The sequence below is a fragment of the Catharus ustulatus genome, chromosome 6 (assembly GCF_009819885.2).
Source record: "Catharus ustulatus isolate bCatUst1 chromosome 6, bCatUst1.pri.v2, whole genome shotgun sequence".
NCBI classification, from domain to species: domain Eukaryota; kingdom Metazoa; phylum Chordata; class Aves; order Passeriformes; family Turdidae; genus Catharus; species Catharus ustulatus.
In genome coordinates, this window is record NC_046226.1 from 10,829,072 (window position 1) to 10,855,859 (window position 26,788).

Genomic DNA, 26,788 nt, shown 5'->3' on the forward strand with positions numbered 1-26,788 from the left:
ACGAATAAGGCTAAATTAAGCAGATACTGCATTCTGTGGTGTTTCTTTAAAAGTTTTAACATGTGTTTTGGAAGAGCCTGTCCTAATGTGGTGTAGGTTGACTGGAAACAGGCTCTGGTATAGCCACTTCATGGCTGCTGTGCTCCATTCCATGTTCACCTCAATTCTAAAGCCATTTTGCCCTTCTGCAACCTTGTCCTTCTCTCTGCCTTGGGCTGGGGCTCCAGTGTCACAGCTGTATGGGAATCACATTGGATGAACAGTTTGGTGGGAGGGGCTGGAATGGGATGGACAAGTTTGCTTTCATCTGGAAATGTTCCTTGTTTGACATACCACATGAAGGCTGATGATGATCCTAACAATAGGCTGGAGTGTGGTGAGAAGGAGCAAGGAGGAACTCCTTCAGGAGTGGAATGAATTTCCTGGATTGAAATGGTCGTATAGCTCCCCATTCAGTTGTCTGAAACATCTGGGATGTCAGACAGTCCCAAGGAAAATCTGTATATGGCTTGATGCACATAAATCTTCCAGGCTGGGTACTATCATCTTGAGGAAAATAAAAGGACTGAAGATGAAACTTGTGAAGGCATTGGATATCAACGGTTATATAAGAGCAGAAAAGTTCCTTTATTGTGGAACAGTAATCTTTTCTTTGCATGTTATTAGCAAGACTTGAGGGAGGAAAGTACCATCTTTCTGAAAACCTTGCAGAATTTGAGTAGAAGCAAGATCCATTTGTTTTGGTCTCTGCAGAAAGTGCCAGCTTGCAGACATTGTAGGACTTCTCAGTATGTTTTAGTCAGTGACAGTTCTGAGGCTGAAGAGGCTGATGGACCGCCAGGGAATCCATGGTTGTTTTGTAGTCTGATGAAAGAGCTGGGAATCTTCGGGAAAAGCTTAGGAAAAGGTTAGAGAAGCATTTCCTCTCCCAGACAAAGGTTGCAAGTTGGAAAGTTATGAAGAACTGGACTACCAGGTGCAGTCAGGAGTGCTGTTTTCTAGGGGCTTTCTTCATTCTCACAATGTGAGTAGGGCTAGAATTTATAGTCTCAAACTGCTGAGTGTTTTCTGAAATGCCCTTAGGAGTCCTTATAAAGGTGCAGGTTTTCTTGTCCAGTCTTTCTTCCTGCTTAAAAAAGTATGTGTCCTGACAACAGTATCCTACAAAATGTAGTATTTTGTGAAGCTTCACCACATTTATGTGCATAGTAAGTCACTTTTGACTTTCCTGAAATCAGTGCTACTTACAGTCACATTCTTCTTCAGTGTGAGTCCTAACAGGTTCATCTTCCAAGATCAACTTCAATATTAATAAATAAATAAGTCAAACCCTCCCTGAATTTGTTCTAGAAGCCAAGGTGTAATTCCCTAAATTTGCATAATTTGTTGACAGTAACATGAATAAAATGAGAAATTGGGCAGTGCGCTTCATCCTCTGTTTGATACCAATGGAAGTCTCCTCTCCTTGTACTTGTATCCCTTCTAGTACTAGCACACACCATGGTCTGACTGGCATGTGGTTTTTATTTTACTTATTATTTTTCCTTTGGTAAAGAAAGGTCTTGCATATATATGAGTACAGCAAATAGTGATTTGGTGTGTTTCTTCAGATGTGTGAGCCAACCCTTACTTCCTCTCACCTGCTAGAACTCTGTTTCTGTTTATGCAGTGGCCTCGGCCAGAATTAAACTGACAATGTGTTTTGTCACTTGGACTACTGGAAACCATCAGTGTGTTCCTCAGTACTTGTCTGTAAAAACCTTGAGTATTATCTTGGATGTCCTTTCATTGTAAGCATGGAAAGCAGTGAATGGGCTGGCAGGCAGATAGCCAGCTATTAAGTGTTTGTGGTAACATTCATCAGCAAGCTGGCATATTGCTGCTGATTGAGTCCTTCTGTGTGGCATTTGCTTTTAGGGCTTGCCACACAAAAAGAGTAACTGAACACATGATGTTTCAAGGTAAATGCCTTGCTCTTCTGCTGGCAAATTTAGCAACACTAATAGGATCAACATCAGAACTGCTACTTGAAATTTTTCTTGAAAGCATTTCCCAATGCCATTAGCCTTTAGCTTGGGGATAAATTTTTCATGCAGTTCTCACAGACGAGTGTACAAATTTCAAATGCCACAATCAGTTCTTCTGTAACTGATAAAGCCAGTTATGGAGCAAGATGCAGAAGCTAAAAACACTCAGTCTTAGTGTATGCCTAAAATTAATGATGTTTGTATCCTTTTAAACCTTTAAGAGGTTTTGCATGTAATTATTGAATCCAAGTGTTATCCAAATTCATATTTCTCTTAAGTGTCAGCAAGGTACCTGATTGAAGGTGCTCAAATGCTCTTTTACGTATGTCAGAAAACTTTCATAAAATGAAGCAAAATCTGTAACTGGCTGCAAATTGATACCTTTGTGCAATAGTTCTGAAAGCTTGAAGACTTTATTTGTATAACAAATAAAGACTAACCATTTGATATTTAACTTAATAATTGGTTACCACCTTCTGTCTTGAAAAATCAGCCTCAAGAAGACTCAGACTTTCTTGCTACTGTGTTCATGTATGTCTGTTTCTACTGGCATTGTAGTAAATGCCAGTAATGCTGTTATAGGAGAACAGTACCAGCCGCTCTAAACCTGGCTGCCCTTGTTCAGGGAATAAAGAGGACTCTGACAGCATGTGAAGCGGAGTTGTAGCAACAGGCTGTTCTGCAAGGTCTGCAGGTGCTGTGAGAGGTAACCAGGTTGTGCTTCTCTGGTTTTAAAGGCAGTGGAGTTTGTGTCATTGTAGTGATAACCAAGAGTCTTGCACCACAGCATTGGCCCAGTGGATATTGATGAGTGATGAAGAATTGCATCACTGGGCAAGAGGCAGAGAGAGAAAGTGAAGTGTGTGTATGTATGTCATAAAAACAGAGGGGAGGCCATGGCAGAAGTCAAAGGCCCAGCAAAAAATGTGTCAGAGAACACAGAATATGTCACCTTTGACTTGTAAACAGCAGAACTTTGGTGACGTTTTTCTTCCTGTAAACTTGTATTTATCAACTTCACTAGGCTCAGTGGAATAACTGCCTGTCCTTCTCACTGCATGACCTTCTCTTTTCTGCTGCACACTTCCTTTCTTCCCTCTTCTGTGCAGTGTTGTCCCACTATCCCTGCATGGCTGTGGACAGTGAGGTATGTCTGCACACACCAGGTGACTGCTCTATTCCTGCTGCCACCTTTCCATTAGTGGAGGTGATACTGTGGGTGTCTCCTATTCACTGCCATTTTTAATAAAACTTGTAGCAACTTGGTATCTTTGGACAACTTCAGTGAAATTTGGCAAGGGCGATATGAAGGGTCTTTATTGGGATCAGAAGGTACTGGGTGAGAGGAATGGCCTCAGAATGCCCAACAGTGTGATCACACACACCTTATTTCCGTAGGAAACCAGACTGAAAAAAAGCATTCACAGAGGTAGACAGAGAGGAAACAGGCCAACACAGGAAAAGGGAAGCAATTTTTCCATATTTGGAAAAATTAAAACTGGAGTCAGCATAGTATGGAAAAAGAAAAAAATCTGCATTTCTAAAATACAGGGGAAATTTCACAATCTGATACAAGAGCATTGTACTTCTTTAAAACTCAAGTGTGGGTTGTAACAGGTATTTATCACCTTAGTAAGCAGGTTGGGGCTACCTGGGTGTGGGTATCTCCCAAGACGTGTATGCAAGCACTAACTTGTTAAACCTGCCAGCCTGCTGTTTTAGTAGCAATATCATAGGAGCGCTGTTTCTTTGAAAAGGGTGCACAAAGGGCACACAAGTTACTTGATTTCTAGAATGTAAGTTAAGAGGGATGGCTGAGGGAAATGGTAAAATTTGCTGCTCTTTCATGTTCTCCCTCCAAAGAAAACATCTTAAATAAAATACTGGATCTGCCTGGTGGGAGTGTGGCTCCACAGACAGTTATCTGCGTCATTTTGTTTTTCCCTGACATTAATATTTTGCAATTCACATAGTTTCCTACCACAATGTTTTGTACAGGGAATGAGGAGATAAAGGGAGCATGGTGGCAGATGAATTTCTGTCTGACCAGACAGTTTGGACATACCTTCAGGGTAGATCCACCTGAATGTTGTTATCATGTTATATAATGACTGAAACCCCAAATCATTTACAGGATCAGTCCTGAACTGTGAAACTATCTGGTGTAAACAGTCTATTTGTATGAATAGGTTGTCCACAGAGCCCATAGAGTCTCCATCCTTGGAAATTTTTGAAACCTGACTAGGCAGAACCATGAGTAACCTGGTCTGAAATCAATGTTGCCTGTGATTTGAGCAGGAGATTGGATTAGTGACCGGCTAGTCCCTTTCAACTTAAATTGTGAGTCTGTATTATTTTCTTGCAGTTGTCACATTTATTTAAAACTTTGAGCTGACAATGATATAAAACAGGTATCAGGTGTCCTTGAACATTTGACAGCTTCAGCTAAGTGATTTTTGTGAATTTCTGGAAATTTGTACTGCCTATAAAAATTTGGAGGAGTCTTCAAACAACAGTCCTGGGGCATAACTCCACCACAGAATCAGCAGTGATCATAATCCAGCAGGTTGTCTTTTGCCAATTGCAGTGCAATGGTGTTAGCTGTTGTGATTCCAGATGGTAAATTATTGACATAAATTGAATGATCCAGAATATTAACAGAAGATAGAAATTCAAAACATACCTTGACACTTCTCATTTTTAACCACACTGTAGGTGGGAAGAGTTGACCTTACTATTTTTTGAGAGTGATGTTGAAAACACTGCCATCCTTCCCTGACCTGCTTTCAGAAATGAGAGGAAATTTGACATATGAGGCCAGCATGCACCCATTCCTGGGGTAGCAGTGCAGAATGGCCAGTCTGCTGTGTCAGATCATCTCCACTGGCATTTCCTGCAGCTTTCAGTCAGTCTGAAACTGCCTCCACATATTTTCTGTTAGGTGGCATAATACAGATTGAGTGCAGTGTAGATGCACCATCTCTCAAACTCACAGCCTATTTACCCGTGAGTAAAACATTTAAATTATATTTTCAAATTATTAAAATGGATGTTTTCTTTTTGTGTAAACAAAATATCCTAATCTCATCTATCAGTGGAAGAGGACAATATGCTCACAATAGAGTTTATGTGTGGAGAATTATGTCTTTCATATGTACCCTGGTTTTCAATGAGGAAATAAATAAATGCTGGCATTTCACTTCTCATTACGAATCAAAACATCAACTGTTACTGTTTAGTATTATTTTCTTGACAGTATATATTACTTGGCTTCTGAAAATTAGTTGTTTGGGTTTGGTTTTTTTCCTTGCCTGGCATTATAGAAAACACCCTTCTAAACAAGACTAAGTACAATAATGCAAAATCAGCTAGAGAGAAAAGGCAGTGGTGCATACAAAAACACTGCACATAGAATGTCTATCCCAAATTCTTACTACATCCTCACAGTCATGAATAAACAAACTCTTGCAATTACTTGCAGCTAATGTTACCCTGACAACAGTGTGTATATATAACAAAATTCAGTAATCACTGCCAACAAAACCCCCAGTACAGCTAATGCTTCTGTTTGCCAGGATGAAATACTTTCATTAACGATTAAATCAACTCCAGATCATAAGTTCTGCCTTCAATATTAGGATCAAAAGTAATTATTCATTCCAGTATATGGAAATAGTTTGGTTTGAGTTCCCTGTTTATCAAATAGGGATATGTAAAGGAAGAAGCTGTATCTCTTCTTACCAGTTATGTAGTGATAAATCACTTGGCATTGTTCTGGCAAGCACAGTGGACACAGTCTGTGTCTGCTGCTTTCTGGTGCAAGTTTCTCCTCATTCAATTTTGCCACTTCTATGCATGCTACTGGTCTGCATATTTGCAGCTGAGGAACAGCAGCCTCCTGGGACAACTGCAGGAATGTAAATTGGAAATATTTTTTGATGTAACTTACTAAGAGATCGAAATTGTAGAATCTAGTACTTAAATGCACCAGGTCACATCCCGGTGTAAACAGGGTTCTACTTCAAAATGTCAATAAAGTGTATATCAGTTTAAATAAATTACTGGTCTGTTGCCTGCTCTGAGCTCTGATTTGTTCTGTAACTGCTGTAGTCTCTGTGATCATTAGATTCTGTTGATACTCAGTTTTATATTCAAGTTATATTTAGTTTTAAGGAATCTTAGGTGGCTTGACAAAGACTCAGAATTTTTCCAGTTCACGGAAGTCCTGCCAAGTTTAAAACTTTTCTGTACATTCAAATGTTCATGTTTGGTGCTTTCTAAGACAGAGACCACTGAAACTGCAGTATTTCTGAACACCAACACCTGCTGAATACTAAAAGCAAACATTAGTTAAGTGACAATGGCTTGTAAAAATAGTAACTTCCTTCTAGAAGTGAATATTTCTTTTAATTTACCTATGTTAAACGAGTTGATTTTATTAACTAGTGTTTCAGTTGACCAATTGAGATGGAAAAAGCAGGACCAACCTCAGGACTCTTGCAGATTTTATCAGAAATGTTGGTCAAGAAAATGAGGGCTGCAGGATACAGTTTCTAGAAAGACGGCAATAATGCCCTTCCCTGCAGACTCTATTTCTTCTGTTTACTGAAACTTAAGTACGTGCTCTGCTCAATACATAATATTTATTAATATTAAAATACAAAACTAATCAAATTAACTTGCTCTTATACTACTTTATGCATTCTTAAACTGAATTCCAGTTTTAGTGATGTGAAGTTGGATGCACTTCCAAGTGGGAAAATTTGTAGATGAAATAATAGAATATTTTGTCACCAGTCAGCAGAAATGTAAGATTTAAGGGGTTTTTTTTGAGTGTACAAGACAACTTGAACTTTATTAGGTTTGTGTCTCCTAGGTTTGAAAGTTACTTGTGATCAATTTACAGCAGCAGGGCTTTTTGTACTTAAACCAATTATTTTATTGCCCAGAGAAGTTGTGGATGCTCCATCCCTGGAAGTATTCAAGGCCAGCCTGGATGAGACTCTGAACAACCTGGTCTAGTGGAAGGTTTGATTGCACATGGCAGAGGGCTTGGAAACAGATGATCTTAAAGGTCCTTCCAACTCAAATCATTCTGTAATTCTCTGATTTTGATACTCTGTTTACTTACTAGAATTATTGCTAAAATTTGCAGTTTATTTAAAACAAAAGTTATTATTGGGTTAGTGTCCACCAGAAATAAATACTGAATTTCATTTCCCCTTGAATTTTAGTAACAGAAGCTGTTGTTCTGCAAAAATAGTTCAATTATCAGCATTCTGTAGTAGCAAACCCATATAAATAAGGGAACTTTCATGTTCATTTCTTGTCTGCAGTTGTGTTTCCTCCATCTGTGCTCATTTGATGGGAAGGAGGTGAGAGAGCCTTGCAAAACAGTTGATAATACCACTGCTGACAGCTGTGGTGTATTACTTGTGCAGGTGTCTGATTGGACTGGTATAGATCTCTAACTGGTTTGAGGTGGTACTGCTGGGGAAGTTAGGTGGAAATTATTTTGGTTTTGAGGTGATAGTCTCAGTGACCTTGTGGTGAAGGAAAGTGCAATTGGCATTTCTGCCCAGCTGAAATAGGGAGTCTAGCAGAAAATCTAGCACTATCTCATTCTTTAAATGTCATGCTTTGGATAGACAAGAGCTCTCAGTGAGAGGGGTATTACTTCTGGAAGAAGCCTTTTCAGCAGCACCCTCCTAAATACAACAAATTAGCATGGCTGTTCTTCAGTACAGCTGTTTCTTCATTATTTTAGCAGTTAATGGGTTTTGCTGAGAGGTTTTCAGGCATTCTTGGTTAGACTTCATAATGAAATTTTCAGTCTCCAGTTCAGACTTCTGTATCTCTGTGTGGTTGTAAGATTTGATTTGTTTGTGTTAGCACCTGAAATACACCATCAAGGCAGTGACCCTTCTTGTAGGAATTCTGTTTGGCTTATAACTTATTAGCTTAATCATAATGTAAGGTGAGGTAAAACAGGAGTCTGGGCTGAATTATAAGTAGCAGTACTGTGATGTTTTATTCAGTTGCAGATAGGAAAAAATACATGTGTTGGAAAACTTTGGACTTTTTAGTCTGATCATGTTTGTGATGAGGTGAAGAGCAGCAGTCTTTTTGTGCTTAGTTTGAAGAGTAAACTGCTGCTGTGCTTGTGAAACTCGTCCTTGTGCAGTTTGCTTGCACTTGCACCACTGTTTTTCCTTATTGATCTGGTCTTCAGAGTAGTGACTTGTAACAAATGTTCTATCCAAATGGTGATCCACATGCTGTGTTATATGCTAGAAATAAATAAAGTATTCTGAATGGGATCTGGAGAGGAGAAAACTGATGGATCTGCAGGTACAGTGGAATTTATCCACCAGATATTTTGAGAAAGTGGGACCACCAGAACAAAATAAGTGTAAGTTAGTAAATTGCTGGACATCTTTTTAGACTGCAGTCCTTCATGGTCTAATTGAGATCTGGTGAATGTTGCTTAGCAGAAAAGACAGTTCAAAGTAAAAACCTTAAATTAGCCACAGATCTTGTGGGAAATGGTTTGAGTGGAGACAGCTATCTCTTGAGATTGGGTTATTAAAGCTTTAGCTGGTACTAGCTGAAATAATAAAAACTAAAGCTGCACTCCACTTAAGAAGGGAATTAATCTAGTGCCTGCAGGGTAGGACAGATTGTCCATAGGGTTTTCCAGTAATGAATGAGCTCTCCCTTTCACATGGTCCTTCACTGATTCACAAAACCCTAAAGAAAGGGGGGGAAAATCTTTCTGAAAGACCACTTTGCTCTATATTCTTACTAGCAGCAAGGCAGAACCATTAATGTGATTGAACTTCAAAAAAAAATTTACTTGTTAATTAAATAGTGTAATTAGCTTTTTTTCCCTCTGTAGTTTTAACAGTTGAAAATTTGCTATTGCTCTGGGTATGCAATGAGTACTTTTGACCTACGGTTTGAGTTGGCTTGCGTTGTTTCTCTTTATAATTGATTTTTTTTTTTTTTTGTTAAACAGCAAAACCATTTACAAAATTGGTAAAGGAAATGCAACTCCATCGAGATGACTTTGAAATTATAAAAGTGATTGGAAGAGGTGCATTTGGAGAGGTAAGAGATTTTTACTTTCAGTTGTAATAAAACTTTCATCATTTGTGCATCTGATTTCTGGTTACACTTGACCTGAGGACAAAAGGTTCACACAGATGTGCTAAAATATTTCCAAATGTGGGATATAGCTAAGTACCTAATGCAAGGTCCCTTTGAAGCAGGTTATTCTGTGTCCAGGTGGGCCATATCTGTGACTGGCTTTCTGACTTCTTTGTCAGCCAAACAATTGTCTCTTGGATGTGTGTATGAATGGGGTGGTCCCACCTAGCAGCTGCACAGCTGAATTTGGGATCTCTTCTCCCACTTGCCATATGTACTGCTCGGTGCTGCTCTAATTTAACACAGAGCTGGGCTGCTTCTATGGTAGGAGCGTGGAGGCTGCTCCACCCATCTGCCTGTCTCTGTAGCAATCTGGTAATGCAGAAAGACGCATTTGGCTGCCTCAAAGGCTGTTCCCTGTCATCTTTGAAGATCAAAGGCTGCTGGATCTGTTTTTTGGACAGCAAGTTGAGTCATGCTGGGATGATAGGAACGCCTTGTGTTTTGAGGACTCGCCAGTCCCAGGACCCTGGACTGAAGCTTTACTTCTTAACATGTTTGATGAAAGTCTCATCAATCACACAAGCATAGTAGGGCTTGCCACTGGCAAAAGCATTCATGGGTAGCAGGCATAGAATACGTGAGATTTCTGGAGAACCTCAAAGACAACCTTTTCAGCATTTGAGAACAGGTAACTAAAGTCATAGCTGCCAGCAAAAGAGGTTATTAACTAGAGAATTTCTAGAACTAAAAAAACCCTTATATTTGTTTCAGGAAACTTCTTTGAAGTAGTGCCACTCTAAAGTGAAAGGCAGAGACTGCCATTAGTGGCTCACTTCAGCCCATTAGCACTGGGCTGCAGCTTTTGCTGCCAGTGGCTAAGGATCAGCTTCCTGATCCCCATGTCCTGTTGTCTTCACAGAGAGCAGGACTCTGCCATGCCAGGCATCTCTTCAAGAGTGGTGTGCTCTGGACACCTCAAACTCTTTCATGTTGGGTTTGAATGTGGGACAGGGGTAGCACAGGGCAACTCAGCTACAGAAACACCAGGACCCTGCTTGACCTGGGTTCAGAAAACAATGAGGTTTCTATGTGCATATGCACTTGGTAGTGGGTGAAGTAATGACTTCATATCCACGTAATTCTAAGCTACTTCAGAAACTACTTTTGAGAAAAGTGGACACCTAAGACAGAAATTAATGTTTCAAGAATATCTCTTCATGTGTACCATCATCTAATGATGCAGTAACATGTAGTTTACATGTGATCACCATGAACACAGCTGCTGAAGGAAGTTGAGCATTTTAATAAAATGTCCAGATAAGCAATAACATCTTGCCTTGTAAGACAAAAGTTCACTTTCTAGTGGATGTTGATCTTGATGAGTGCAATATTTGTTAGAAAAAAGAAGTGTTATCTGAGAGTAATGGAAATACTGCATAAAAATCACTTATTTCATTTGAGTGCACGAATTTTAGAGAAAAAAAGTTACCATAAAAAGTTGGTCAGGAAAAAGCAGTAATTGGAAAAATACTGGTTAGTCTAAGGGAGGACTGAGAGCTACAAACTTAGTCCAGAAAAGAAGTGTCAGGAGGGAGGTTTAGAAGGAGATAAAAGGTCTGAAGATTGAAGACAGTAGTAGGTACCTGTCTGCCTCTCCGTTAGGGTTTTGATTCAAAGCAGTGGCACAGTTTTGAAGACAATGCCCGCACCTACTGCATAAGGATTTTACTCTCCATGAACTGGGTTTCTTCTGGAGGAAATAACCAAAACCTCCATTCCAGGTGCGCACCAAATGGCCTTTTGGATCCAAGGAGTGCTTAAGAATCAATCGCTGGGTTTGACTCTCCTAACAGCTTCAAAGCATGTTTGGTCCAGGAAATCAGGCTAGATACAGTCTGAAACAAAATTCCTGAGCTGCATACAGTATAGAAGGGAATGCTCAGCACAGGGTGCTTTGATGTTGTTCTGCTCTTGCTGTGCCAAATGACTTGCTATAGTGGCTGTGACCACTGATATCTAAAGAATTTTAGATTAGCGTTTTGGCAGTTTGTCTTTTGGCAGGATTAGAAAAGGTTTCTGGATCTTTTCAGAACTAGACTTGTGATTGCTTTAGCTATCAAGAATGGGAACCCTTTATAGTGACTTGCAGATGGAATTGGTGTTGGGAATGCCTTCCCACAGTATAATATTCAAGGAAGGCCTGTTTTCCATAGTACTTGTTCTGTTCTTTTTCAAAAGATGCTCTTCTCTACTTAGGAATTGACCAGCTGGAGATCTCAGTACAACAGCAGATGAAGTATTTATATGCATTTCAAGAGACTTCCGTTTATATTTGCTAGGGGATTTAGGATGACCTTTCTTAGCTTTGGATCAAAGTCTTAAGGTATATAAAAGATAAAAATTCTGGGTGGAAACTTGTGTTAATAGTGTTTGGAGTGCCAGAATCAACAATGTGTTTCATACTCTTTCATTTGGAAAAGCATGAAACTTTACAAAAGCAATTCACACATCCCATCCCCCCCAGTGGAATGAAATTTCATAGAAGTAAAATGAGAAAGGATCTAAATTTCATCCTTGTGTTAGAGCTGTGAGAGCTCACAGGGTCAGTGGTGTCAGGTACCTGTCAATATCACATCTTGTTCATCTCTTACCTAGAAAAGTTTTAGTTTATGATTGCAGCATCTTGAAACTTTTGATCAGTTTAAATTATACAGGAATCATTGATTTTAAGTTCATTATACTTTAATCCTTCTTGCCACAGAATATTTTGTGCTTTTTGCTTATGAAAGAATCCTTTGACCCTTGTGTATACCGCACTGCTATAACGTCCAGATTTTATAGGTATTATAAAATAGTAATTATGTAAAGGTTGACATTCCATAATAAGAAAATTAAATATAGTTTCTTGAAAGGAACTGGTAGCATCTGACTGGTATAAAACAACACTTGAGAAAACTGAATAGAGGAGCTGTGAATTAACTTTTCCATACATACATGGGAACTATGTTGGAAGTTACTTCATGGACTTTATGTGCTGAAAATACACTTTACGAATACCTATAAAATATTTGTTTAAATGTATAAAGAAATTAATCAGAATTAAACTAAACATATTCCTGTTAGAATGAAGTAGTTTAATTTATATACTGAACAGCTAAACAAGGTAGACTTCAAAAAGGATGAAAATTACATTCCATTCTTCTCAGTTTAGCTTATTTGGCTTTTTGGAGAATGCCAGAGGCTTTATTCTTCCCAAAGAATTTTGCATAAATCAGTAGCTTTGAAGAAATATAGTTTAAACAAAAGCATGATATTAGTTATTAGTCAGGATCAGTGGTCAATTTTTGCCAGAAAACATGTAAGCCAAGTAAGGAAATGTGGTATTTGACCAAAGAGAGGATTGAGAGCACATGTGAGCTTATCCCTGTGAACACATCTAGAAAATCAGTATCTAAGACAGATTGATATAATCACCAGAACACATCTGTACTGGCATCTCTTTCTCTCTTTCTCACTCTCTTTCTTTCTCTCTCTCTCTCAACCCCTTCCATCCTTCTCTCCTTCCTTCCACCTTTGCAGAACTCAACTTGGTTCTTTACACTTTTTCCAGCAATACGAGAACAAAACCAACGCAAAACCACCTGAGTGAAGGTTTTTGTAGCTTGGCATGTCTGAGAAAGCAAGAGGAAAAATGTTTCTTACATTCTCATTATTATGCTAGGTGAGAAACAGCCTAGCTTAGAACTCAGAGATTTTCTCTGTAGCCACCTGGACTTCTCCTTTCACTTAAAAGGAAGCCAGTCACTCTGCAATCAGGGTGAACTGAATGTCCCTTACAGCAGCATGTAAGGTTCTGACTCAGGAAGTCACTGGCTTGAGAACATAATTAATTTTTTTCAGAAGTTTCATAGTTAGTAAGCAAAGTTTGAAATGTTATTTGAGTGTGTAACAGTTGGAATAGCTTACAATTTGAAATGCTAGAAGGAGGATAAAGTACTCACAGTTCTTCCTCATCTCCTAGGCTGTGTTTGCCTGGGTGTGTACCTAGCTGGGTGGAACATTTTCGTGAGTACCCCAGTGTTACCTTCAGTTTTTCATTTTCTGGGTCATACAGGCAGGTAACTCATGTACAGAGGGACAACCTCCAAAAGGAACAAAACTAATAATAAGTGAAAAGCCCCCTGAAATAAAATCAGAAGTAAAATGGTTTTCTGTTATCTTAATTCTGATTTCTATGAATAAAATTACTGTAGAAGTCAGTGTTTGTGGACAAGAAAGAGTATTTTATGTAGCATGAAGATTTTTGTGCACTACACAGAAAACACACAAACTACACAAGAGTAAAAATCACTTTTCTAAACTACACAGGAAGTGATAAAACAGTCTTTAGGAGATTTAAGGAATATCAGCATAAAATGCAAAACTCTTTCAGATTTTCAACCTTCAGAAAACCACACCAAAACAACAAAGAAACTAAAAGAGCAATTCACCTGTGGTTTGAAGTTTGCATGTGCCTGATTATTCCTTTCATCCAGAAACACGATGGATCGTTACTGGCAATGAAATGATGTTCTGAGAACCTGTGCTTGGTGGGATTGTGCTTACCTGGGAAACTCAGGCCAGCCTGAGAAGTGCTTTCTCTTTGCTTGGTGTTTGGCTGTGCATGCCAAAGGAACTGGGAGCAATTGTGCTTACAGCAGGGTGAGAGGGACAGGAAGAGGACACTGTATACGGGGACTGCGGCTCTAAACACTCGCGTGTGCTTCTTTGCAAGGTTCATCTGTCCTCTGTTATGTGCCTCTGTGTCTTTAAGGTCACATGTCTTCATTTTTGTGTGAAAGACCATTTACACACTGATGTAGATCAACACATTCCAGTCAAAGAGCAGTTGTTGAAGGAAGAATGCCTCAAAATGTACCTTGTTTGAGAAACTGGATTGTATAACGTGGCTGACACCTCCTGGAAATTTGGCAGCGTGGGACTGAAACAATTGTCTTCCTTCCCTTGTTTGTTAGCAAGGATTTCTTGAATGAGCAATGCTGTGGTTCCAGCAGAAGGGTGGAACTGCTTGGTCTTGCTTAGCACAAAAATAACTAAAACTCTTAATGTGCCCCACCTAAGTATTACTGCTGTGGATGGATTAGAAATACCTTTTCATGTAAATGCTGTTGTGTACAGACTTGATCTGTGTAGTGTTCAGTAATAATACGTCACCTCAACTTGGGATGCTTAGTCAGAGTCTCAGCTGGGATCAACAGACAGAAAAATGTGTTTCCAGAAGAAAATAATGGCTGAGAGAGAATTAAGACTGATCCCCTGTGTACCACATGTTCTGATCACTGATGTGGTTGCTAATGAGAGAGGTACTGGCTGAGGCTGCAGTGAGAGTCAGAAGTGAATATGTAAAACCGAAGCTTCCCGCGGTCAGTCGTGCTTGGCAGTGAGAGGAGAGCTCTTTGTGCCCTCTCCACCTTGTACTCACAGCTGTAGGGTACTGAGTTCAGTGTTTTGATGTACTTCTAGAAATTAACCCGGGGCACAGGGAGCCTACGGACTGCAATTAAGGCTGTCTCACCTATTCAGAAGCTTTGGTGGTTGCCGTTAGGTGCCCAGCAGGGACCGTGCCTTCCTGCATTGTAGATTAATAGAATTCTAAAGTATTGCACACCACATATGACACTTTTCATTCAACTATTCAGAGTCAAAGCATTTAGAATATGATGCAAAAGAAGTATTTAATTAGCTCTGCTTTTCTTTAATATGCTCTTCATGAAAAAGGAAAATTAAATCAAAGCAAGCTATTTTCTGCTGTGGAAATGGATGTAGAAAGAAGCTGCTTTGTTTTGAAAATACTTCAAAAGAGCTGGTTGCTATCTCAGTCCTTCCCAGCTCCATGTGTGTTTGTGTGGCAGCACCAAGTAACTATGGAGACAGGCAGGTTGCAAGGAGCCAGAGAGACACACAGTTCATTGTGGTGCTGCTGTGAGAGCAGACATTTGTCTCTGCAAACCCCCTCGGTCCTGAGGAACAGCTTAGGTGCTGTTGGGGCCTTTATTCTTCTTCTGCAGAATCTTTCTGGCTGGTACTTGTAAGGGATTTCTTATTTGCACAACATGAAGATATACAGTGCATGCTCAAAAAAACCTGATTTTGCTTTGGAAATCTGCACCATGGCATATGAACTCTATCAAAAGACACTCTGGTTTTTAAATTTATATGTAAAATAGACATTAAAAAACTGATAGAGCAGCCCAGACCAGTTTTTTCTCAAAGATGTAGTATTAAAACGATCAGCTAATGAGCTCTGTATCAAAGACTTTTTCCTATCTGGAAGTGTCAGGAGGATAAAGTAGTTTCTGGAATATTTTTGCAGGAGCTGGTGTGCAAGGTATCAATAGCATGAGACAGAAATAGTGGAATAAAAGTGGCATAAACAAGCTTTAACCAAAGGAAATGAATGTAATATTCAATTATAAATCTGGTAATAAGACATTATGGGTAAATTGTTTACATCTGAAATGACATTTTGTCTCTTCTGCCAGCTGAAAGGCTTGACTAAAATCTCTCCTCAAATGTCTAAAGCCTTTCCAAGTTCCCATGAAAGGTTAATTCATGGTATTTTACACTGTTTTATCCATGTAATTTTATTGTCTGTTAGACTAAGGAGATCTTTTATCATCCACTTTTATTGATGCCCATCCTTCCAATTTTATTTTTAGATAGAATCATAGAATGGTTTTGGTTGGAAGGGCTTTAACAAGCATCTCATTCCAGCCCCTCTGCCATGGGCCAGGGACACATTTCACTAGACCAGGCTGGTGAGAACCCCATCCACTCTGGCGTTGAATAATAACAATAATGTACGGGTTTTTTTTTTCTTTTTTTTTTCTTTTTTTTTTTTTTAACAAGTGAGGCTTTTTTTTATTCCCACAGTAGCATGAGAGGCTCTTTAGTGTCTTGATCACCTCAATTGTCCTCTTTCACACCTGCTTCAGATGAAGTTTATTTTTCTGAGGTGTGGCTGTGTGCGGAGTTTCCAGTGAGTTTGTAATGCAAGGCAGTAATGTTTACTCATTCCCAGTGGTGTGTATCTGCCTGTGAATTCCAGACTCAGTTTGCCTTTTTTCTTAACTACCTGCCAATGTGAGCTGTTTGCACAAGTATTATCACTGTATGTCTGTGTTCCTCTTCTTTTTGCCTGAGAACATTTTGCAGTCGAGTTTCACCTTGTTCCTGTAAGTCCAGTCCTTAAAGATAAGTTTTACCTGAAAGTTTCAGGTGCTATGAGCGTGAATGGTGTTCTAGTGAGTTTTTTGTCTTTGCTTTGAAATTAATGCCAGCATGATTTTAAAGAAGTATTTGTTAGCTGTCTTAATTGTTTTCTCGAAAACCAGTCTTATATTTAAATGATTTCTGCACTTTCTTGCACCATACCTACAATTTACATAAAAGAAAATTAGTAACTTGATGCTGCTTACTAATGCTGATCATGTCACTCAAAGGGCAAAGTACAGTGGTGGGAAGTTCTGTCATGTCTGTAGAGGATGATTTGGCTCAGATTCGTACCCTGCAGATTTCACTGGAACACTGGGAAAGGTGGAACTTGACCTGGGATGGCTTTGCACAGTGCAGCCCTAAATGTCAGTATCGAGTGGGTTTTGAAGATCAAAACATAGCAAAATACTGCTTTAAAACAATTCAAGAAGCAAAATGCTAACTCTTGATGAAGTCTAGAAAAGCTATTTAGCTATATTCGCTCTTAATTTTATTTTATTGCACTGCAAGTGAAACAGAGCTTTGAGACACAAAATATGGGAAGGAAATGGATAGCAGAAGCAATACAAATCTGATAGGGTGTTGTGGCTTGTAGTTACTGTAGATGGATCTTTAGCCTCACTTGTCATATATTTTTTGACATAAGTATGTCTAAAGTTGGTTGAAGTGTAGGCACTAGGATTCATTAGGCTTTCTGAATTCCTTGAGGAAATACACTTTATTGCAGTTTTCCTATTGCCTCAGTCTTGAGCATGACAAGTTGTAGTGTTGCTAATCAAATCAGATGGTAATCAATCCATCCAGACTGGAAGGGGGCTTGCAGTGGTGGGGGAAGCCTTGCATCTGCAATTTTTTCTTCTCACAGAATCTCCTTAATATCTACCAGACTGCTCTCTGATTGCTGAGCATTGGCCCCCCCTGATTCTGCATTCCAACCTGGCATTATGAGATGCAAATTGGGAGTAAGTTTTAATTTCCTTAGTTTGACACACATATTAAATGTGGTAGTTCTGGGCCAACGTGTATTTGTTAGCCCATGTCCCACCCCTTTGGCCAGGTAGAGAGGTGTAGGAAAAAAATCCAAGAATAGAGCAAAGCTGAATCCTCACAGTTTCCAGTGGCTGAGGGTTCAGGGACTCCCCAGCCCACCCCTCTAACTCAGTGGTCAGTAGTCACTGAGGCCCACACTGCAATGTGTGTTACTCAGGTATTAAGCATGTCTGTATTTAAATACACTCTGAATACTTAAGTGGCCACAGCAGCCTGTGGCTGAGTTCCAGAACTTTTGTGTGACAATACTTCCTTAATCTTGTTACCTTTTTTTTCAATTTGATGCTTTTCAACATCTGTGCTATGAGAAATGGCAGATTATTGTTCCCTCTGCATCCTCTCCATGACATTCATGGTTTCCTGTGTCTGTCACAGCCATTACCTCTTCCAGGCCTGGAATATTTTAGGTTATTAAATCTTCTTCTTGAGAAGCTGTTTTATCATACCTCTGCTTGTACATTTTTTTCCTTTCATTATCCTTAGCATACTTCTTTTTTTTTTTTCTTTTTTTTAACTTCTAATACAGTGTAGACTTGGAAATGGAGAGTGAACACCAATATTAGATCCTGCTCTGTGCATAACATGAGCATTTGTTCAGCCAGTAGACTTTTAAACTCTGAAGACAGCAACAATGCTTTTGTTCTTAAAGCAGGCATTTGTAGCAGTGTACAAATCTATGTCCTTTGGAATTCCTCTGAACACCAAGTGAATGTGTTTTCCTTATGTTTGTAGATGCGGTGGATCGGTATGTAGGATAAAAAACATCACATTTAAAACCAGACATCTTGCATGGTTAGCACAACTGCAGTATAAGAGGCCTCTGTTCCATCTTGCAAAGTGGTCAGTGTGGTTATTGTAAATGATTTTGAGGTATGCCAGAGAAGGAAGAATTAATATAAAAATAAGAAAAAACAACTCCACTACAATATCTCAGGAGACAAAGCATTATATGACAAAAGTAAACTTGGAAATGCTGCCACCTGATGAAGAAAGTAAAAGAAAGCCAACTCAAGGAAATGCTGAGGTATTTTATGGAAGAGAGGATCTTTTCCAACATGGTGACAGTATTCTTCCTTATAACAGCACTGAGTTTATCGGGACATAATTATATTTGTGCTTCCCTGTTTCGATTCAGACATCAATGAAGTTTGGGTTATGCTTTTCTGTTTGTTTTCTTTAAAAAAAATCCTAATAATTTGAATTGGCTGGGGAGTCAGGTCTAGTCAGGTAAAAATACTGTCTGAGATATCTTCAGCAGCCCTAAGATTTCTTTCTAGAGATAAAATAATTGGGGAATTACCTAATTTGCTGTGTGGTTCAATGAATTTTTCTGCTGACATGAGACGCTGTCCCACTGTCACCCTTATAACTAAAGCAACAGTGTGTTTACTGGTGCCATAACTTGATAACCACTTAATGTGAAAATATGAGTCAGCTTTCTTTTTATGAACTGTACTTTTTCTTCCACAGAAGACAATTATCTTCCTCCAGAAAGTTTAAATTGGTCTTTTTAAAGCCATCTTTTTAGTTGAAAATAGATAGCACTAATATAGTTAGTGACTGGGGAATTGCTAAATAAGTCCTACAGATTTGGCATCCTTTCTTCTTTTCCTTTCTTCTTTTTCCAGGCCTGTTTCATTTGCCACTTTGTTCTAACATTTGCACAGCTCCTCAGCTGTGCCTGCCCTCCATGATGCCAGGCTTCCATTGCTCCACAGCAGTTGAGCACACTCCAAACTTGTGATATCCTGCAGTGCTTTTGGACAGTGATGGCCTTGGATGAAGTGCAGGAGATGCCTGTCTGGGTTCTGATTTGTGCACTGTATTTGTACTTACATGGCTGAGTAGTTCTAGTGTTGTGGTGTTACGAAACTTGAATGTTACTGCACCGGGGCTCACAGAGCTATGCCTGCAAATTGCATCTGCCCCAGAGCACTGGTTCATTCCTCTGCAGAAGGTAACCTCTCCTCTGCAGCAGGTAACCTTGGTGCTGCTCTGTCCCTGTCCCTGCACTGGAGGTGTGCGCTTTTCCTGAGTCACCATGTTCTGTCTGGAACAGTTAAAAAAGTGTAGTGGGTAATATCAGCATCTTGCACTTTCTCAAAAGCTTTTAATGTGCTGTTTGACTTAGAGTGTGCCTTCAGCTGGATCAGGGTAATGACCCAATTAAGTGTATGGAGAGAGGTTTTTACAATGACTTTTAACTGTGACGAGAGGAGCAAGGCTGTTTGCATTTAAGGCCAATACTGAAGGTCAGTTGAACAGTTTCATATGTGCCAAGGAACCTCGTGTGTTTGGTTGAGATTTTCTTGTCTTGCTCATCCTTCTCCCGCAGCATGAGCAGTGTCTGTGGGAGGTGTTTGTATGCCAGGAGACACTGGGGTTGTAATGTAGCTCTGGATATTCTGCTTCACTTAGAGTGGCTGCTGCTTACTGCTGTGCCTTTCCCAGCTGTGTCCAGGGCCAGGTTCCCTTGTCTTTCCTGAAGTGGTACCTTCCTTTAGAGCTGTGTATCTGTTACATGACTGTGCAGGTGTGTACAAGGTGCTGTCACACACTCTGTGACCTGGTGAGTGAAGCTTCACTCACGGAGGGGTGGAGGGTTGAGCTGTGTACCTGCAGAGTGAGATGTCTGTGTAAATGTGAGTATCCTGGTCTTGTGTTACTGGAGAAGCAGTAGTTTCTCTGCCCCTCACTTTTTTACTGGTAAGGTGCAGGGTGACACTACATTTCCCTCTTCCCTGCTTAAGCCTTAAGACTTTTCATAATATTGCTCTGCTTGATGCACTATTCCAGCCTTTTCTTATAGTCAGCAGCTTTTTAAGGCTGCTGCAGTTGAATCCTTTCTAGATAAGTTTTTAAGCAACAGAAGAGGTGAGGTGATGTCATTCCTTTTCACAGGCTATTCAGAGCTCTGTTGGAAGCAATGAAAGCTGGTTGGTTTTCTGTTTCTGAAATAGAGATGAGCTGAGAAGCAGTAGAAATAGCAATAGAAATATTGAAGCAGTCCATGTATAGTCCTGTGAAAATTTTGCTGTGTTAGTCATGATGCCTGTTTTTCTTTTGCCAACTGGAAGAACTTTGTGGAAATGATGGCATTACCACAAGAAGAATTAGTTTTGGTCTTTGAGAACACAAGTCTTGGTCAAAATAAAGTCTTTGCATTCTTTAACCTTGAAGTTTTTGTATTCTTATTTTTTTCTTCCATTTACAGCTGTGTGCAGAGCTACTGTTCATAACAGCTAAGTGTAAGCGAGTCTAATACACAGGATCCATAGTAAAATGCTGTAAGCAAAATGGTGAATAAATGAATGAATATTTTTTTATTTTTAAAATATCTGTATATGCTGCACAAAAGCATACTAATTTGCAAATATCTTTCAAGTTTCTGAGACCTGAAATGTGAAAACAAATTAGTCAAATGTAGTGTATTTCTATTGACAGCAAGCCTTTCTTGTTTTCTTGGGCTGCCCTTTTAAATGTTGCCCCACTGGCTGCAGGCATGACTACAAGCCCCACTTGTTCTTGGGGAACAATACAGCTTTACTGCACATCTTCATATGAAAAGCTTCATGCTCCTCCTGTATCTTCCCCCATGTACTTCATCATGAGCTCTTGACCACACACGGTGCATCAAGCACATAGTAGTGATGCTGGAGGAATACAGAAGGAGGAAAGACTCAGACTGCGGTTTATCAATGTGTCAGTTGATCACTGATGACTCCTTAGCAACTTATTTTATGGGTTTGTGAACATTAACCTGTTTGAAAACTCTATTTCTCTGACCATGCTTTTGTGTGAGTATTGATCTCTTTAAATATTGTATTTTTCTGACCATGCTCCTGTTACATAAAGTATCTTATTCTTTCAGGTTGCAGTTGTTAAAATGAAGTGTACAGAGCGCATATATGCAATGAAAATTCTAAATAAATGGGAAATGCTTAAAAGGGCAGAGGTAAGTAATACGGTTTTTAACACAGAGAATTTTTAAAATTACATTAGGAAGATTACATTGAAGCTCTTCCAGATTAGGAAGAATTATTTCATGAGCATAGGAGCTTCGTTCTTTTCTCTTTTTTTTTTTTTTCCTTAAGCTGTTTTAATGCAATCAAGTCTGACAGTCCCTTCCAGGCATCTGTTGTTCTCAGCATTACTGTGTATTCATTTACCAGACAGTCTGCCCTAGTTCTTACCCTGAATTTATTGGCCAGATTTTTGTTTACAGTAAAGGCAAGTTAAAGACTACATGAAAGCTGAGATTGGTGCTACTATGACATTCACAGCTGTATACAAAAACGTTATGAAAAAGGTCTTTCTTCTCTTCCATTCAGAAAGCATGCATTAAGGAGCTTTGCATCCTACAATTTGTAACAGGATTTATATAGCTAGTAAAACTATAACTAAATATTTTGGAATCAGATTCAGGTTGCAAAACAAAACGTGTTAAGAAGGTAAATCTGTTTAAGAAGGTTTTTTAGCGAAAGGAGGTATACACTGTCACAACAAATTGTGTAAATGTAAAGGCGAATGGGTACTTCACACATTAGGAAAAGAATACTAAGAATACACAGTGGGAAGCAGCTTTCTAGGGTAGGTATTTCTAGGATACATACTCCTCCATAGTTTTCCTCTACCATGGCACATACATAATATTATGTAAGTTAGCAGATAAATGAACAATAGATTTGAAGAGAAAAGACATGTAGTGCATCAGGACTTGCAGCAGTTCTGTTAAGGGCAAGCAGTAGTGGCTTTGCTGATGTCTGAGTTTGCTGACCCTCCCCTGTCCCATTCTTCTGTCCCCTTCCTGACACCTCCTCCCCCCAGCCTGCCCTTCCTAGTCCCTCCCTTCCTTTCAGTGAGTCAGTGCCAGGCCTTTTCCTGTGACAAAATCTCCTCCCTCTTGTTAAGCCCCTCTTCACCGCTGCCTTTGCGTGATTTAGTCACAGTCTGTCCATCCATCCATCCATCCATGCACTTCTTTAGAGGTGGCAGCAGCCACTGCCGCCCGGCTCTCCTTTGAGCTGTCAGGAGATTTCACACCCTGGGCTGTGCTGCATCAGCGGTTCTGCATTAAGCCATGCCCTGTAGGAGGGAAACTTGGTGCCCTTTCTGTGCAGATTTCAACTGTGTTAATTCATTGGTCAGTATAGAGCTATTTTAAACACAAATATTTGCAGGGGTCTCCCAAATTCTAATGGAAATACAGCTATGCTGCCTTAGTTCAGTCATTTTTAAAGTGATTTCATTAAGTGGCCTAAGTAGATGCAGCTTTTGCATGTAGAGAAAACAGCTGTTTACAAATTGTATTTTAATCATGCAACTAACTCTTCTTATCCTCTCAGGCAGGCATGAAGGATGTATAATGAGCAATAGTTTTCCCAATACAAGCTTAGGAAAAGTAACAGTCAAAAAAAGATTTCTTTCTGCTGATTTTCCCCATCTACAAAGGACAATAAAGGAACTGTCTTATCTGCAGGACTGCTTTGTCTTTTCCTGATCAATTTGCTTGCTTGATTTGGCTTTTCTGGATAAGCAGGATGTTGCAACCTGCGTATTAACTTCATGCAACATCTGAGTGTTAAAAATTTCCCAAATGTGGTAAAACCTGTTATTTTTTAAAATGAAGTCTGTAAGAATACAGTAGCCTCTTAAATGGAGAGTTCCATGGAAAAGCAGACTTCAAGTATTTTATTAATCCACCTCATCTATTATTATATAAAAATATTATAAGTAGTAGCAGTAGTAGTAGTGCATTAAGAAGCATGTTGTTGCACTGGTTTATGTTTGTTGTGCATGATATAAAACATAACAAGAAGTTAGCAAAATACTGCTTATTCATGTACTAGCTGCAAGAAAAAAAAACCCATATGGTTGGGAGTCACTAAAATAAAGGAGAGATTAGTGAATATCACCTGACATCCGTAAATGGGTTTGAAGCAAAAATAGGCATGTCATTTATGTTGATGAGGATGATTTGTATTTGTTGTTCTCCCAGCAAAATACATAGTCATTAGCGTATTACTGTTGACAGTTCCAAATAAGTCCTGTCTGGCTGATTAGGTAGGCTGTCATGCTTTTTCAAGTCACGTCTCAAGGCCTTTTAAGCTAGTGTAAGCAGAGAAGGAGAATTTTATGCTCTGAATTCATGATGCAGTGTTCAGCAGCATTACTGGTTTTTTAGTGTTTGTAACATTCCCTTGCTGTTTGAGGTTGCACAGTGAACTGGATCAAGGGACTGATGTCTTCGAAAATAAACAAACTAGTTTTCTGTGTTGGCAGCCTCCTCACATCGTGGTGCCAGGAGAGCTGAGAAGTGCTGTGCTCTGGTGCTGTGGGAAGGGGATAGGATTACTTGGAGTTGCTGTAGCTGCCAGCCTTTTTCGCACAGCGCTGCTTTGGCCTTGCATTCATAAACCGTTAAACCACTCAGCTGGCATTTAATTACAATTTACTTCTCTTTGCACCAGTGATTACTAATTTACAATGTGACCACAGCATGGTCTTCTTCAGTAAAAATATTGAATTTTGCTTCCTTTGAGGGGAAAGTAGTTGGAGATACATTTGTAAGGTGCAGTTAGTATATGGTAAGGTTTGGGCTTCCCAGGCGTATTTCCATGGTACATTTTCAAATATCCTGGTAATGCCTCTCTGGATTGAGAGTAGTAGAAGAGTCCCAAGGTATGTTTCATGATAGTTCTGATCCAATAAAAACATTAATATATTTTTATTGGGGAGAACTCGCTTGAAGTTTATGACAGTTGGTTTTATGTAAAGATGCTGAGAAAACTTGCTACACAGAGCTTGCTTCTCTGAAGTGTTGCAGTGTGCTGTTTGAAGTAGAGGAAAGATTATTGAAAATGAAAATGTATTATACTGGACAAAGATAAGAGAGTAATAGTAAAATCTGCTTATTTCCCATAGTGTGTTTGCAGTGTCTGGAACTGGGACTGTAATGTAATAAAAGTATACATGAAACTGTTTTCATAAAGGTCTTTATCAGAAGAATCAGACTTACTTTCCTAGAGCCATTATCTTACTGCTACAGATGGTAGTGGCAAGTTATTATTTTCTGACTTTTAAAAATGTTTTGTAAAGATTTAACTTTGTCTTGAATTGGCTTGTGGGCTTTTTGGTGTTGGGGGTGTTTTATGTTGGTGTGGAGTTTTTTGGGGTTGGGGAGGGGAGGTCGGTGGGGTTTTTTCATTTGGTTTGGGGATTTTTGGTTTGGTTTTGTTTTGTTTTGTTTTTTGAAGTCACAGTCAGGATTAGAGTGACTGAATGCCTGACTAAAACCTGCAGAGATTCCCTGGCATGTCACTTCTGTTGACTGAATTCCAATGAATAGAGACCTCTGTTCAGTAATTTGAAATAATCCCATAAAACATCCATATATATTCATCCTGTGAAAACTACTTGTTGATGTTGACAATGGCTTTTCTCCCTCTCTCTTCCTTCAGACAGCTTGCTTCCGAGAGGAGAGAAATGTCTTGGTGAATGGAGATTGTCAGTGGATTACTACATTGCACTATGCCTTCCAAGATGAGAATTATTTGGTACGTTTGATTCATCAGTAAATAAAAGCTCTGGGTTGTGAAAGAACTTTATTTTTCCTATATTTAAAAAATATTAGTGCATTAAAACAGTCTGCCTCGTGCCTCACAGCAGTGTTTCAACATTCTTGTTTTCTTCTTGAAGCAAAACTTCAAAGGAACTGACTGTAACTCCAGGAGAGTGAGAAAGTTGTGTAGGGCTGTAGTATATAGAGATTTAGTTAAGCATCTTAAATTAACTAATCTCCCCTTGCATAAAAAATACCATGTTCAAATTTAGTATTTCGGATAAGGTTGCAGTTAAGTAATCTGAGATATGTTAACTCTGTGAAAGTAAGAAATATTTCATTTTAAACTTTCATAATGTCTTTTAAAGCAATATTTTGTTTTAAACTGGCAAAAGCAAAAGTTTGGTATTTTAAAATCCTTAGGGGGAAAAAAGTGCCTATTTCTTAAAAATATTTTTATAAAGTATGTTTTTAAATCAGCAGATTGGTCAGCTCAGTAGTTTGAGAGAATTTAGCAAACATTTATAAAGAAAATCTGTGCTCCTATGACATTTCTTTATGATTGGTTACTAGAACTGTGACATATAAACCCTATTTACTTCAATCACAGAATATGGCAGAGTACTGGTTAGGAACACAGTCAGTAAAGCTCCAATATTCTGCAATACACTGAACCATACAGCTTCCCTGTGGCTGCTTCAGGCTGGGTTTGCAAACTTGGCAGTTTCTGTAGCATCTGATATAGCTGTAGTGTGAAAGTTTTCACCTTCTTAACACTTTAGTAGCATGGTAGCAAGTTATTAGTATAAATAAGAAAAAATGTATTGATGAAAGGCTGCCAAAGAGTTCAGGAACTAAGCAAGAGGTAGTAAAGCCTCAAACATTTCCATAGATGCTGAGACAAAACACTTACTTTGCCACGGTTTGGAGTATTTTTAGAACAGCAAGCGCATTGTAGGAAAATAAGGAGTCACATCTTAGACCCTCATTCACAGGCTTTTCCATTCAATGGTTTGTAAAAGGTCCAGATTTTCAATCTCTCACACTTTAGTTATCTCTGGGACTGTGTCATGATTTCAAAACAGCTTGTAGTTTCAAATTCCCACAGAACCAACCTTCAGACTTGCATAAAAAGCATCCTGTTTTGTATTTTCAAGTAGCTTGTAAGAATGGAACTACCTAAGGAAAAATTGTTAGCTGTGTGAGATAACAAGCAATAGCAAAGACAGCACAGAGGGGGAGTCTTTTCCCAAAGTTCCCAAAGGTGTTTAGATACTGAAGTTTCACTTGACAGCAGAATGTAGACACCTAATTTAAGATCCAGTATCTAAGAAGGTAACAGTCCTGCCCGGCAGCCAAAGTCAGCAGGTTCGCAGCTTGCCTGAGCTCTGCTTCTGCATGTGCTGAGATGCTGCCTTCCAATTTGGTCTGTTACTCTGAAACCATCTTCTGTAAATGTCTGGTGCTCACAGATGGACTGGATCTGCATCTCAGTCACCATTGTAAATGATGCATGAAGAAAAGCTGAAACACATAAAGTAATCAATTCATCCAAAAACCTGGACAGAAGGTTCTTTTCCGTACCATGTAGTACTTGTCCAGGGGCTAAAAGATCCCTGTTCAATTCTCTTTGGAGCTTGAAGTTTATGGCTACATTTTTCCTCGTCCTGGAGAGTGCTGCCTTGTTACAGAGCTTGGGCAGATCTACTTTTTAGCTGTGCTG

The 26,788-nt window shown here is 39.2% G+C and overlaps 1 protein-coding gene across 13 annotated transcripts in view; it reads left to right on the plus strand.

Annotated features, from left to right (window-relative positions):
• Positions 1-26,788, plus strand: part of CDC42BPB (CDC42 binding protein kinase beta) — an 89,027-nt gene that overhangs the window by 20,008 nt on the left and 42,231 nt on the right. For all 13 annotated transcript variants that reach the window (XM_033061979.2, XM_033061978.1, XM_033061981.2 and 10 more), the window contains exons 2-4: positions 9,046-9,137; positions 21,376-21,459; positions 24,965-25,060. In XM_033061979.2, the coding sequence (XP_032917870.1) occupies positions 9,046-9,137; positions 21,376-21,459; positions 24,965-25,060 (272 nt within the window). The remainder of the gene's footprint in view (positions 1-9,045; positions 9,138-21,375; positions 21,460-24,964; positions 25,061-26,788) is intronic.